Source organism: Natator depressus, chromosome 5, assembly GCF_965152275.1.
Source record: "Natator depressus isolate rNatDep1 chromosome 5, rNatDep2.hap1, whole genome shotgun sequence".
NCBI lineage: Eukaryota > Metazoa > Chordata > Testudines > Cheloniidae > Natator > Natator depressus.
Genome location: NC_134238.1, coordinates 90,687,565 through 90,701,003, shown reverse-complemented (window position 1 = coordinate 90,701,003; position 13,439 = coordinate 90,687,565). Strand labels below are relative to the sequence as shown.

At 43.0% G+C, this 13,439-nt stretch overlaps 2 protein-coding genes across 2 annotated transcripts in view; both read right to left on the bottom strand.

Moving 5' to 3' along the window:
• The window catches only part of RASEF (RAS and EF-hand domain containing), a 54,215-nt gene extending 50,137 nt beyond the window's left edge, over positions 1-4,078 (bottom strand). The window contains exon 1 of the mRNA XM_074953199.1: positions 3,726-4,078. Coding sequence (XP_074809300.1) covers positions 3,726-4,060 — 335 coding nt within the window. The 5' untranslated portion in view covers positions 4,061-4,078. The remainder of the gene's footprint in view (positions 1-3,725) is intronic.
• A 4,672-nt stretch (positions 4,079-8,750) lies between these two features.
• Positions 8,751-13,439, bottom strand: part of LOC141987959 (uncharacterized) — a 113,841-nt gene continuing 109,152 nt past the window's right edge. Inside the window, exon 15 of the mRNA XM_074953789.1 lies at positions 8,751-9,209. Within this exon, the coding sequence (XP_074809890.1) occupies positions 9,092-9,209 (118 nt within the window). The 3' untranslated portion in view covers positions 8,751-9,091. The remainder of the gene's footprint in view (positions 9,210-13,439) is intronic.

Genomic DNA, 13,439 nt, shown 5'->3' with positions numbered 1-13,439 from the left:
CTGAGCTAGCAGTGATGTTGTCATCCTCTTTGTCCACAATATGCACAAGTTTTCTTAAGCAGGGTGCCCAAAACTCTCTCACACAAAATTAGTCTCCAAGCCTAGAAGATAAGCTACATGGATGGACCCTTGTGAACACACAGAGCCCTACTGAAGTCAGGGTCTCTGCATGAGCACAAGGGTCAATCTAGGCAAGCTAACATGCAACACTAAAGCCTAAACGTACACTTCTGAAAGTGTGGCTACAAGACAAAGACTCTGAACAAAGGTTTTGGCAGGTAAAAAACAGCTTTTATTCTTAATAATCCAAAATATTAAGACTACATCTCTTGAATGCTTTTTGGGGGGGATATTATGTAGATTTAAAAAAAGGATTTAAAGTAACTTTCTGGCCTCATTCCTACAAAGACTTACATACATATTTAATTTTATACACAAGTAATCCCACTGAATTACATGGAACGATTCACATATTTCAAATATTTCAAAGCACGTGCACAGGTTTTTGCAGAATCAGGGCCTTAAATAGAAGTTGTTAAACTTACATAAGGTATAACATTTAGATGTTTATTAAAACACTACAGATTATTCTATTTTATTAATATACAGACCTTTAAATCAAGTTAAATAGTTGGCCATCTTAATTTAAAATTATAACCCAATGAGTTGAGATTCATCATGTCTGACTTGATTTTTTTTTCATTTCTTTAATATTAAGTCCTGAGCCATTTACAATTGTTTCAATAAAATAGATCAAAGTATGATCTGGACTAAACGTTTAACAAAATGAAAAACTTGATGGTCTGGAAACATGCTGACATTTTCAACTATCTTTAACAGGTTCACTTGCACCAGAGGTTTTGCCTATTTCTTCTTCTGCAAAATCTCTTCCTTGTTTCTTTCTCAACGTTTCCAACTACAGCTTTGGCCTAGGAATGCTTATGCAGTGCTTCGCTGTTTACATAAAAGTTGTCTGTTTTAATTAGATTGCTTGTGAGTAAAGTTAAGCCTGTGCATATGTGTTTGCAGGACCGGGACCTTAACAAGCAAGCCAGGTTGTTACCTTTGCTGTCTAACATGAAGCTTTACTCTGAGGATGGCTGGGCAAAATTTTTTGCATAAAAAGTATTTCACCAAAAAATGGTCTTTTAAAAAACTCTTCACAAAAAAACTGTCAACGTCAAAATTTTCTGATTTTATAGAATGTATCAGTTTTAATGAAATTTTCTGCTAAAAATGATAAAAAGTCATAAAAAAATAGACAATGGATCCATTTTGAACCCTTCAAAATGGAAACAACTTTACAATTATAAAAGTATTTTTTAACAGTTTTCATTGTGAAGCAGGCTGCTGCCAGTCAACTTTCCCCATTATGGGACTGAATATATTCTCATTGACTTCAGTGGGAGCAGGATTGGGGCCCACACAGAAGGCTCAGAGCATGAAGAGAGAAGTGGGAGAATTTTTTGCAATGTAGTGAAGTCTCAGTTGAGATCACAGCACAGGAAGTATTGTCCAGAATGAGTTAATTACAGCCTCCTGGCTTATTTAAGGGGATTCAATCAGCTTACACTTTCAGACAGAAGAGAGATTTTTATCTTCTACTCTAATGACAGGTAACAACAGATTACTATACCTGAAAGAGATTAGAGGGGACTTTCCCCCCCATTTGTTAAATTGTGCATTTGACAATACTTTGCATATAGTCTGTTTCACTTGCACAGTCAGTCATTTCCCTGTTTGGGTCTTTTGCAGTTGCGGAGGAGAGGGAAAGCATTTTAAAAACTCAAAAAATGTGATTGTAAGGACCACAAAAACTGGCAGGGAGACTCAGGGGCAAAGTAGCACCTAAACCTACTTTTAACTCATAAGTGTCAAGATTTCAAGTTGGCAGTGTCCCATTAATGTGATTTTCTTTTACATCTGTTGCTTTGTTTGGTACTGAATCATTTGTCTCTTGTTCAAATGAAGTGTGGGTACTCAGCAGCTGAGGGACAGGATATTCACAACTGTCTTTGTAAGGGGAATGATGCAGGACTGGAGAGATGAAATACAGTCCATAATCATCTGCAACTCCAGAATATAGGGCCTGATCTAAAGCTGCCATTGATTTCAATGAGCTTTGGAGCAGGCCCATAGGTTGGAAAAGGGGGTGCTGGCATTCCAAGCCTCTCCCATACACATAGGTTTTGAGTCAACGCACCTACGTTACTGGCCCCTGTCCAGAACACACTATGCACAGCCTCTTCCTAGCAAACTGGGATCCCACCCTCTGTGTGGCCCCCGGGAGGCTCATCTCCCTCTGAGTCCAAGCAGGTGCTGTGCCCACTGGATAGCCTAAGTGGTTAGAAGTCCTTGCAGTACTCTACTCCACAGGTACATTTTACCTTACGTACAGAAGAGTGGGTGCAAGATCATGTCCTGCCCCACCGAAACAATGCAGAACTCCTCACCCTTTCCAGCAAGCATTGAAACTCTTTAAGCTGTGCTTCCATTGATGGGTCCCTGAGAATTAATCAGGTGGTGTCTCTTGAGCTCACAACATGCACAGGTGCTTACTCTGGCTAACCAGGATGCACCTTGGGATGGTTTCACCAGCATGGAAAACCCAAAAAACTAATTCTCATATAAGACCAGCATAAAAGTCAACAGTGTGCCCTTGTTGCCAAGAAGGCCAATGGCATTTTGGGATGTATACGTAGGGGCATTGCCAGCAGATCAAGGGACATGATCGTTCCCCTCTATTCGACACTGGTGAGGCCTCATCTGGAGTAGTGTGTCCAGTTTTGGGCCCCACACTACAAGAAGGATGTGGAAAAATTGGAAAAACGTCCAGTGGAGGGCAACAAAAATGATTAGGGGACTGGAACACATGACTTATGAGAGAGGCTGAGGGAACTGGGATTGTTTAGTCTGCGGAAGAGAAGAATGAGGGGGGATTTGATAGCTGCTTTCAACTACCTGAAAGGGGGTTCCAAAGAGGATGGATCTGGACTGTTCTCAGCGGTAGCAGATGACAGAACGAGGAGTAATGGTCTCAAGTTGCAGTGGGAGAGATTTAGGTTGGATATTAGGAAAAACTTTTTCACTAGGAGGGTGCTGAAACACTGGAATGTGTTACCTAGGGAGGTGGTGGAATCTCCTTCCTTAGAAGTTTTTAAGATCAGGCTTGACAAAGCCCTGGCTGGGATGATTTAATTGGGGATCGGTCCTGCTTTGAGCAGGGGGTTGGACTAGATGACCTCCTGAGGTCCCTTCCAACCCTGATATTCTATGAAAAGGGGGCAGTGGGGCAGATTGAGAAGGAAAGGAAAAGTGACCTTCCCCTATTTCACACAAACGATTATTATCCTGATTTTGCAGCTGGGACCACGCTCTCCAGCACGCACTGCTGTGCTTCCCAGGCGTGCTGTGACTGTGGCTTTTCATCCTGAGCCCTACTGTTCCCTTGTGACACCCCCCTGCTCTGGTCCCTGCCTCTTGTCGAGCGGTCCTTGGGCCATCACTTGGCGCAGCGCCTGGCACAGCTGACCCGACAGCGACGCAAACAGCGCCAAGGCTGCCTTGTGCGCACGGAGGGCCCCCCTAGAGCAGGCAGCAACCCCGTGCGGCTCCCGTGCGGGGCGGGCAGGCGCGGAGACGGGGCGGGTTAACTGCTGCGGCCACACAGCGGCCCGCTCTCTCCGCAGGTGCCAGCGGCGCCCGGGCGGGGGCGCAGCTCTTACCTGGGGATGTATCTGGCCTCGCCCCCGAGCCGCAGCTCGAAATCCCGCCAGGGCTGCGTCGGCCCTGCCGCCGCGCCCCACGCCTCCTCCTCGTCCTGCCCCAGCGGCCGCTGGCTGGCCCCGCGGAAGCCCCGGGCGAACTCCTGGAAGGTGATGGCCCCGTCGCGGTCCGTGTCGAGCCGCCGGAAGATCGCCTCGGCCTCGGCCGGCCGCACCCGCAGCTCGGCGCACAGCGAGCCGAACTCCGCCCGCTCGATGCGCCCGGAGCCCCTCACGTCGCAGGCCACGAAGAGGGAGCGGAGCCGGGCCAGCTCGTCCCCCTCCTCGAGCTCCATCGCCAGCGGCCCGGAAAGCGCCCTCCTGCCGGCCGCTCCGGGCCGGGGCGCGGGCTCCGCTCCCGTTCCGCCTGCCGCCAGCGCAGCGAACCGGCCGGCCGCACAGCTTTCCTTGCCGCCGCCGGCGGCGCCGCCCCTCCCTCCGCCCCGAGACGCGCCCCGCCGCCCCAGTCGCTCACTGGGCGGAGGAGCCCGAGCGAGGCGGGAGCCCGGGGGCCCGGCGGGCGGGGCGCAGGAACGTGCTGCTGCTGCGGCGGGAGGTGCAGCGTTCGGCGCGCCCGTGGGTGCAAGCCACTCTGACAGACTTGCCGGGTTCACCTTAGACAAGTGATGCGCTTACCTGCGCCGCTCTCTTCTATTTGCTAGAGGAAATCCCCGCAGAAAGTAATGCAAATAGTGGGGTAAAGTTACTCACTCAGTTATGGAAGCTATCCAGGAAGCTTTTAAGAGTGGACCCTTTTTGCATATGTTTGCATTATATTTTCTTTGGAAAAAAACGTTAAACGGTCTGTTAGAAATGTTTCCTTGCCAAGTGTTCAGGCCACGGGAACCCTGCCCACACACCTTATTTTATGTCCAGTGGTCCAATTGAATGTGGGATTCTCTTTAGGCTGTTAGTAAGCTGACACCATAGAAGTTGTTTATTCATTCTCTGCTTAGTCCCCATACCACAGTCCTCTTCTCTGCTGCAGCAGAAACTTTCCAGGTAACTGAAATTTCCCCATCCATTTTTAAGGCTCAGTATTTGAAGAAGGAAAAGGGGCATTAAGGAACTGGTCCAAAGTCCATTGAAGTCCGTGGAAGTATGTTTCTTATTAAAAGTGCTTCCTGTATTAATAAATAGTTGTCTTTAGAATATGTTAATTAAGAATGTCATAGTCCAGTGTATTGTGATCCAGATACAATGATACCGATGTAAGAGGATCCTATTAAAATGTCAAATAAACAGAAAATGACATCAGTGAAAGTTTATGGGGACCCTGTTGTAATATAAGATATTGTTGTTCCACAGCCTGACTTCTGAAGAGACTAACAGATCCAGGAACCATATTTCGCCCCCCAATCATCTTGTTTAATGTAGACCAGAAATGGCCAATCTCACCGAAGTGTAAACTCTATTAACTTCACTGAGGGTAAGTTACCCTTAAAACATAGATGGACATAGTGCTCAGTGGTGTGAAAAATTCTAACCCCTAGTGTAGATGCAGTTAGGTCAACAGATGAATGCTGTCAACCTAGCTGCCATCCCTTGGGGAGGTGGTGTTGCTACAGTTCTGAACTAACACTTTAACTCTGCAGCACAGGAAGTGCAAGAATGATCTGTAACTATGGGGTCTGTCAGAATTTGTGCTTTACCATAAATCTCATTTGGGAAGCCACTCTAGAGTGATCCAAAACACTATTATAGGTTGACTGATTTATTGTAGTATTATGCTCTGTAAAAGGATTCACTGTACCAATTTCAGTCTCTTCAGAAGAAGCTGACATGACCTCAGAAGTAGGTTGGAGGAACAAGTTGTGTGTTGTTTTTTTTCTCTGTCTCTACACAGGGTCAAGCCAGCATAGCTATGCTGCTGTAGTCCACATAATGTAGACATAGCCTAAGAATTAACCTTTTGTACTCCAGCAAAATCTTCCTAACTAGAACAAAAGAAATCCTGCTTCCTCCATGCTCTTATATGAAAGGTGGCCCACTAAGTATTGACCTGATGAGTAAACAGACCATATAAATAAAAAACACCCATGCTGACTAACATAGGAGAGCTTTAAAGCAGACTGCAGTTGTTCCCTCATCAAAATGAAACAAATTTATCTTGCTTATGCCTGCCAGCCCTTTGATAACAGGAATTTCTAGGCACTGGCTTTTGATGTTGACACCTGTTGAGCTGAAGTACTTTTATTTGTGGGTTGAGTTTGCCTCACCAGACCCTGATATCTCAAACTCATAATCAACATGTACATCCTATCTTGTTTCTTTGTTGCCATATGCTGTTCACTAGATTATACTTCTTGGTAATCTTGTATCTTGGGCATAGTCAGATTCACTCTTTCATGATTACATGTCTCCAGAGGCATGGTCTACCATGGATATGCTATCACATAGAGTATAGCTGGACATTACTTTGGTCCTTTATTAGTCCTGATTTTACACCTTGTTCTCAATCCTTCCATGTGTTGCCCTTTCCTATTCTTATCTTCCTTAGGTTTTAAACTTTTTAGACTAGGGCTTCGTACTTTCTTTGTTTTGTAAAGCACCCTGAACATCTAAGATGATATAAGTAATAAATAGCAATACAAGACATTCCCACCTCATTCCACAATGTTTCTGATCCAAAGCCCTGTGAAGTCAATGGAAGTCTTTCTACTGACTTCAGGAGGCTTTGGAGCAGGCCCTGTAAAAGCAATATTTGCAAGAGCCACATGTAACTTGTCACATTTTCTCCAAATTCTGCCTTTAGTTATTTGACTGCAACCCCCTCTGTAGTCAGTGGTTATAACTGAGTGCAGAATATGGTGTTTTGTGCCTTTCTTTCCTCCACTGCTACAGAAGTTTTAATTTGGCAGATTAAACTCAAGCAACAAGATGAAATATGCAATCATTTAGCACTGTCATGGAAGAGGTAAATCCTCCAAAACAGATGGTACCTACACTATTATACAATCAGCCAATTTCAACCTATCCTGCTTGGCACCCATGTTTCTAATCAGAGAGTTCAAACATGCCATTCAAACAAACTGACACAGATACAACAAAACAAAAGATGATTCATTTTATGAGTCCTATCAGTGGGTATTGAGGGCAGGATTCCCAGCAGGAAATGGCAAAACAAGGCTTTGTTCTGAAATTATGCACCTATTGTTAGACAGATGTGCTGCTTGAGTCCTGCGCTAGCCTAATTTAATATTCAAAAACAAAATATCACTTCTACAGCCCTGTAAGTGTAGCTTTTATCCTGGAGACAGAAAGAAGCAGTCATATGAATTCAATAGGTAGATACCAAGGTTACAACCATCTTAGAAATACCAGAGAGATAATTTTCGGTCCCTTTTTGTCTCACTATAAACAGGGGTGAAAATAGCATTCAACACTTGCTGGTACGGGGCCCAGCTCTGCCCCTCAGAAGGGGCGGGGCCTCAGGCAGAAGCAGCAGGGCTGGGGATAGCATCCCCCAGCCAGCCCATCTGCGCTGCCTGGCCTGCACCGCCTGGGGCTCCAGCAGCGATTTAAAGGGCCCAGAGCTCCAGCTACTGCTGCAGTCACAGCAGCTGGAGCCCCAGGCCCTTTTAAATCGCCAGCCCCAGGTCGGCGGCCCATGGTGGGGCAAAAGGGGCAGCGACATTAAAGCGCTGCCACAGCAAAAGACCCTGCTTAAAGTGTTACCACGGCAGCATTTTAACGTCAGCTGCATGCAGGCCGGTACCGGCCGCCACTTTTTACTGATATGCCGTACCAGCCCCTACTGGCTTACTTTCACCCCTGACTACAAAATATAACTCCAACCACACTTCAAAACCAGTTTCAGCACCAGAAAATGTATGGTTGAATAAGACACTAGCATGGTATGAAATCATGAGCCTGTGTGTGAATACAGAATACCTAACATAATATCAGAACCTAAAATATTCTGTTTGAACAGAACTTGAAGTGTACATATGACATAAAATCAGTTTCACTGGTGCTATGTTGGCCACAGTCTAAACTCAGTATAAAACAATATCACTCTGAAATGTTAAATTGTGCATTTTGCCACTACATATCAAATAAGTTAATCAGCTATATTATGGGGAGAAACAAGGACCGACTAATTTTGGCTACAGTTATGATGATATCAGGTGTCATATTACATTGTCTAACAGGAATGGGAAACAGGAGAAGAGATGTATTTAAACAGAGTTCCTGGGGCTAAATTCTCTTCTCAGTGGCATGCACAAGGGCATCCTAATTAAGGTTACCAGTCCCAGTCTTCCCCCAGCTTCCAGACCCAGTCTCTTTACCTAGCCAGTCTCCCAGCTCCAAGTCTTAGCCTCCCCTACTACTCCAGCATCCCGTCCCAGTTTCCCTTTCCACCCCACTGCCAGCCTCTGTTCCCGGCCCCTTGTTCCTCTCCCCCACCATTGATCCAACTTTTGTGATCTCTACTCTACCTTCGAATCAGGCAGCTTTCTCCTCCCCACTGCCTGGCCACAGCAGCAGGGTCATTTACAGCACAGGAGAGAGAATCTCCCTGATCTTGCCCCGTACTGGACGCAGCATAGCCCAGAGCAGCCAGGAACGGTGATAATTATTAATTGCACAGGCAACCTTAATTCTGGCATTTCCTAACTTTTGAGTACTTAGCTTTGCAATCTTAATAATGTTCTTTTAGTGTAGTTTTGTGTGTAATATATATATATATTCTGCCATTAAAACTTTGTGTGATCAGCATGTGACCAGTTACTACATGGCCACATTACCTGTTTGTTGTTCCCTATTTGTTTTGTCTTTTGACAGTTTAAGCTCTTTAGGCCAGAGTTGTGCCATTTGTTTGCAAAGCACCAAGCAGACTGCAGGTACAACAGGAAACAGTAACACGTACACAAAAAATCTTGTGAAACAATTAAATGTTTGTGCACACATAACATAGCCATCACAACTCCACAAAAACAAAGAAGTTAAAAGTTGAGCGGCAGTACATACCCTGTACTCCTTTTTTCATTGTTGATTTTGACCCACGTTTTTATTCTTTCCAATCAAATAGCAAGGATAATACATTTAGTAATATTTAGCATGTGGATTGTATTTCTCATCTTAAAAATGTATCACATGCATTATCTTCACAATACCCCTGTGAGGAAGGTAAGTGACTTGTGCAAAACTAGAAACTGAGTCAGTGTCAGGCTTACAGTTCAGGAGTTCATGGTTCCTAGTCCTGTGTTGAGATTACAGGTAAAAATATGTACAAGATTAACTGACATAGCATCTCTTTGCTGAAGCACTGTCATATTTACAAGCCAAGGTGTCCATAGCAATAGGCAGAGTTCCTCATTCAACTAAATGTTAGCAGGTGGGGGACAGAGGTTGTGATACACTTGCACTGTTTTATTGATTTTTTTAATGGACTCCAGATCAGGAGTGAAGCGGCAGCCATAGAGATGAAGCAACTTCAACCTGAAAGAGAGAAAGCAGACCATTAGGAACAGAATTAAACACAGATGGAAAAAGAATACTTGGCAGCAAAAGCAGAATGGGTTCCTGACACTGTACTGATCCCTTTTAAAGCCCCTCGACTATCTGATCAATCAGGAGTTTGTGAGCCTCTGGAATGACCAATAAAAGTTCATGGTCCTAACTAGGGAGCCCTTCTAGTCTGCCTCACGCCACTCAACCAAAAATATTCCAATGCCAGGAGGTGACAGGAGAAGGATATATTAAGGAGATGCTCTCAAGTAGTTTATTCCCAACATTTACATTATGTTTTGTTAATGTAAAACCTGAGTGGGAGGGCAGGGTTGCAAGCCCTGATATTAAAAGGCTCCCAATAAAATTTTCAGAATTTTATTTTAACATAACATTTTTATATTTTAAACAATGTTTTAAAAAGAATAATTCTCCCTCTCCCGTGCACTATTAGAAACCTAAACAAACACAATTTGTAGGGTACGAGAATCAGAAAATGAAATTGACCAGTCTGGGTTTATAAAATTACCAGTCAAGCTATATAAAATACAAAAAGTAAACATCAAGGCCCCAATTCTGCCCTCAGTTACACAAGTGCATCTCCCTAGGTAACTGAGGGCAGAGTGGGACCTATAATGATAAAAGTAAATTAGATTCATTATTTTCATTTTTAATAATGTAAGGAGTTAGTGGCAAAAGTCAAGATTGGATGTTTTCTAAAAGACATGCTCTAATTCCCACAGGAATTAATTCCAGGATGTCCTATGGCCTGTATTATACAGGAGGTCTGACTAGATGATCACAGCAATCCCGTCCATCTTTATAATTATGAATATGAAAAAAGCAAATGTTTTGTGTATTAACATACAATAGTGGGTACCATATATATCACAGTGCTCCTTTAAACAAGAGTAAAATGTTCATAGATTCATAAATATTAAGGTCAGAAGGGACCATTATGATCATCTAGTCTGACCTCCTGCACAATACAGGCCACCCACTCCTGCAATAAACCTCTCACCTATGTCTGAGCTATTGAAGTCCTCAAATCATGGCTTAAAGACTTCCATGGTCAAGACTAGACGCAATAAATCGATCCCCGCTGGACTGATTGCTGCCTGCTGATCCGGTGGGTAGTGAAGACATACCCTTTAAGGTTCCACCGGACTCCTTGTTGTTTTTGTGGATACAGACTAATACGGCTACCCCTCTGATACTTGGCTCCAAAATTTAGAGAGAATTAAAAAAAAAAAGAACAAGAAAGTACTGAGAGATATTTTATTAAATGCTTTTTAGATATAAAGGATACAAATTATATTCTCACAATGGTCTGAGAGAAGAATTTGTCCCAGAATGACAACAATTCTCAATTAAAAGGAATACCCTGTGAAGGGGATTGGAAATTCCAAGCTTCCACATGGGGCATTTCCTTTGAATTCTTCCATCAGTAATGAGTGTGTGCCCTTTTACCCCATTGAAGAACATAAGAATGGCCATACTGGGTCAGACAAATGGTCCATCTAGCTCAGTATCCTGTCTTCCGACAGTGGCCAATGCCGGATGCTTCAGAAGGAATGAACAGAAGAGGTAATCATCAAGTGATCCATCCCCTCTCAGCTTCTGCCAAACAGAGGCTAGGGACACTTCAGAGAATGGTTTTGCATTCCTGCTTATCCTGGCTAATAGTTATTGATGGACCTATCCTCCATGAACTTATCTAGCTCTTTTTGAACCCTGTTATAGTCTTGGTCTTCACAACATCCTCTGGCAAAGAGTTCCAGAGGTTGACTGTGCATTGTGTGAATGTAATTAAAATAAATACTTCCTTTTGTTTAAACCTGCAGCCTATTAATTTCATTTGGTGACCCTTAGTTCTTGTATTATGAGGAGTAAATAACACTTCCTTATTTACTTTCTCCATACCAGTCATGATTTTATAGACTGCTAGCATATCCCACCTTAGTCGTCTCTTTTCCAAGCTGAAAAGTCTCAGTCTTATTAATCTCTCCTTATATGGAAGCTGTTCCATGCCCTTAATCATTTTTGTTGCCCCTTTTCTGTACCTTTTCCAATGCCAATATATCTTTTTGAGATGAGGTAACCAGACCTGCAAGCAGTATTCAATATGTGGGTGTACCATGGATTTATATAGAGGCAATATGATATTTTCTGTCTTATCATCATTCCCTTTCCTATTGATTCCCAACATTGTTAGCTTTTTTGACTGCCGCTGCATATTGACATGGATAATGACTCCAAGATGTCTTTCTTGAGTTGTAACAGCTAATTTAGACCCCCATCATTTTATATGTATAGTTGGGATTATGTTTTCCCATGTGCATTACTTTGTATTTATCAACATTGAATTTAATCTGCCATTTTTTTAACTAGTCACCCAGTTTAGTGAGATCCCTTTGTAACTCTTCACAGTCTGCTTTGGACCTAACTATCTTGAGTAATTTTGTATCATCTGCAAATTTTGCCACCTCACTCTTTACCTCTTTTTCCAGATCATTTATGAATACATTGAACAGCACTGGTCCCAGTTCAGACCCCTGGGCGACACCACTGTTTACCTCTCTCCATTCTGAAAACTGAATATTTTTTCCTACTTTGTTTCCTATCTTTTAACCAGTTATCGATCCATGAGAGGACCTTCCCTATTATCCCATAATAGCTCACTTTGCTTAAGAGCCTTTTGTGAGGGACCTCGTCAAAGCCTTTCTGAAAATCTAAGTACGCTATATCCACTGGATCACCCTTGTCCATATGCTTGTTGACCCCCTCAAGGAATTCTAGTAGATTGGTAAGGCATGATTTCCTTTTACAAAAACCATTGACTCTTCCCCAACAAATCGTGTTCATCTATAGATCTGATAATTCTGTTCTTTAGTTTAAACCAATTTACCCGGTACTGAAGTCAGGCTTACTGGCCTGTAATTGCTGGGATCACCTCTGGAGCTTTTTTTAAAAATTGGCGTCACCTTAGCTATCCCCCAGTCATCATCTGGTACAGAAGCTGATTTAAATGATAGGTTACATTCCAGAGTTAGAAGTTCTGAAGGAATTCAAATGTGAAATTGCAGAACTCTTGGGTGAATACCATCTGGTCCTGGTGACTTATTGCTGTTTAATTTATCATTTTGTTCCAAAACGTCCTCTAATGACACCTCAATCTGGGACAGATCCTGAGATTTGTCACCTAAAAAGAATGGCTCAGGTTTGAGAATCCCCCTCACATCCTCAGCCATGAAGACCAATTCATTTAGTTTCTCCGCAATGGCCTTATCTTCCTTGAGTGCTCCCTTAGCATCTTGATCATCCAGTGGCCCCACTGGGGGTTTAGCAGGCTTCCTGCTTCTGATGTACTTAAAAAAAATGCTGTTAATTTTTGAGTCTTTGGCTAGCAGTTCTTCAAATTCTTTTCTGGCCTTTCTAAATATATTTTTAAACTTCACTTGCCAGAGTTTACGCTCCTTTCTATTTTTCTCAATACGATTTAACTTCCACTTTTTAAAGTTTATGCCTCTAACTATTTTTTACCTTGTTGTTTAGCCATGCTGGCACTTTTTTGGCCCTCTTACTGTGTTGTTGTTTTTTTATTTGGGTATATCTGTAGCTTTCACCCTCAAACTTGCAGAATTCAGAAAGATCTGCAGGAAATATATGCTTTTGCGAAGAGATCCTTTGTCTTTCCACTGTCATCTGGCCTGGCTGGCTTCTGGAAAACACACATCTAGGATTCAATCTGCCAAGACCTCTTATGGACCATACTGTGGATGTCATTGGATTGCCTCTCAAGAGAGTTCTGATCTGTGGAGAGAAAACTGAAAATAGGAGGACATTGCCTATTGACTTATCACCTACTATTTCCTCCTCCACAGGCAAAAATGAAACCTAAATTAAACCAAAATTCTCCTCTCCAATCTGAAGCCCATGAATCTCCTCCATGTTGTACACACATTCTTTCTGCTACCAAACCAAACTGCTACCAAACTCAGCAAAAGAACTACAAACAGAATGACTGCATAAAATACCAGGGAAAATAATTTAAGTTTGTCCTTTAGTGCACTTCCTTCTCTGTTACCAGCAAACACTTCTTCCTCATGACCTCAAAACCACACTGGAACGAAAACCAGCTGTACTGTGTTGTATTGGACTAACATACCTATGTAATTTAATCAGAATGATTAAGAACTGCATTTGAAACTGCTTCTGTAT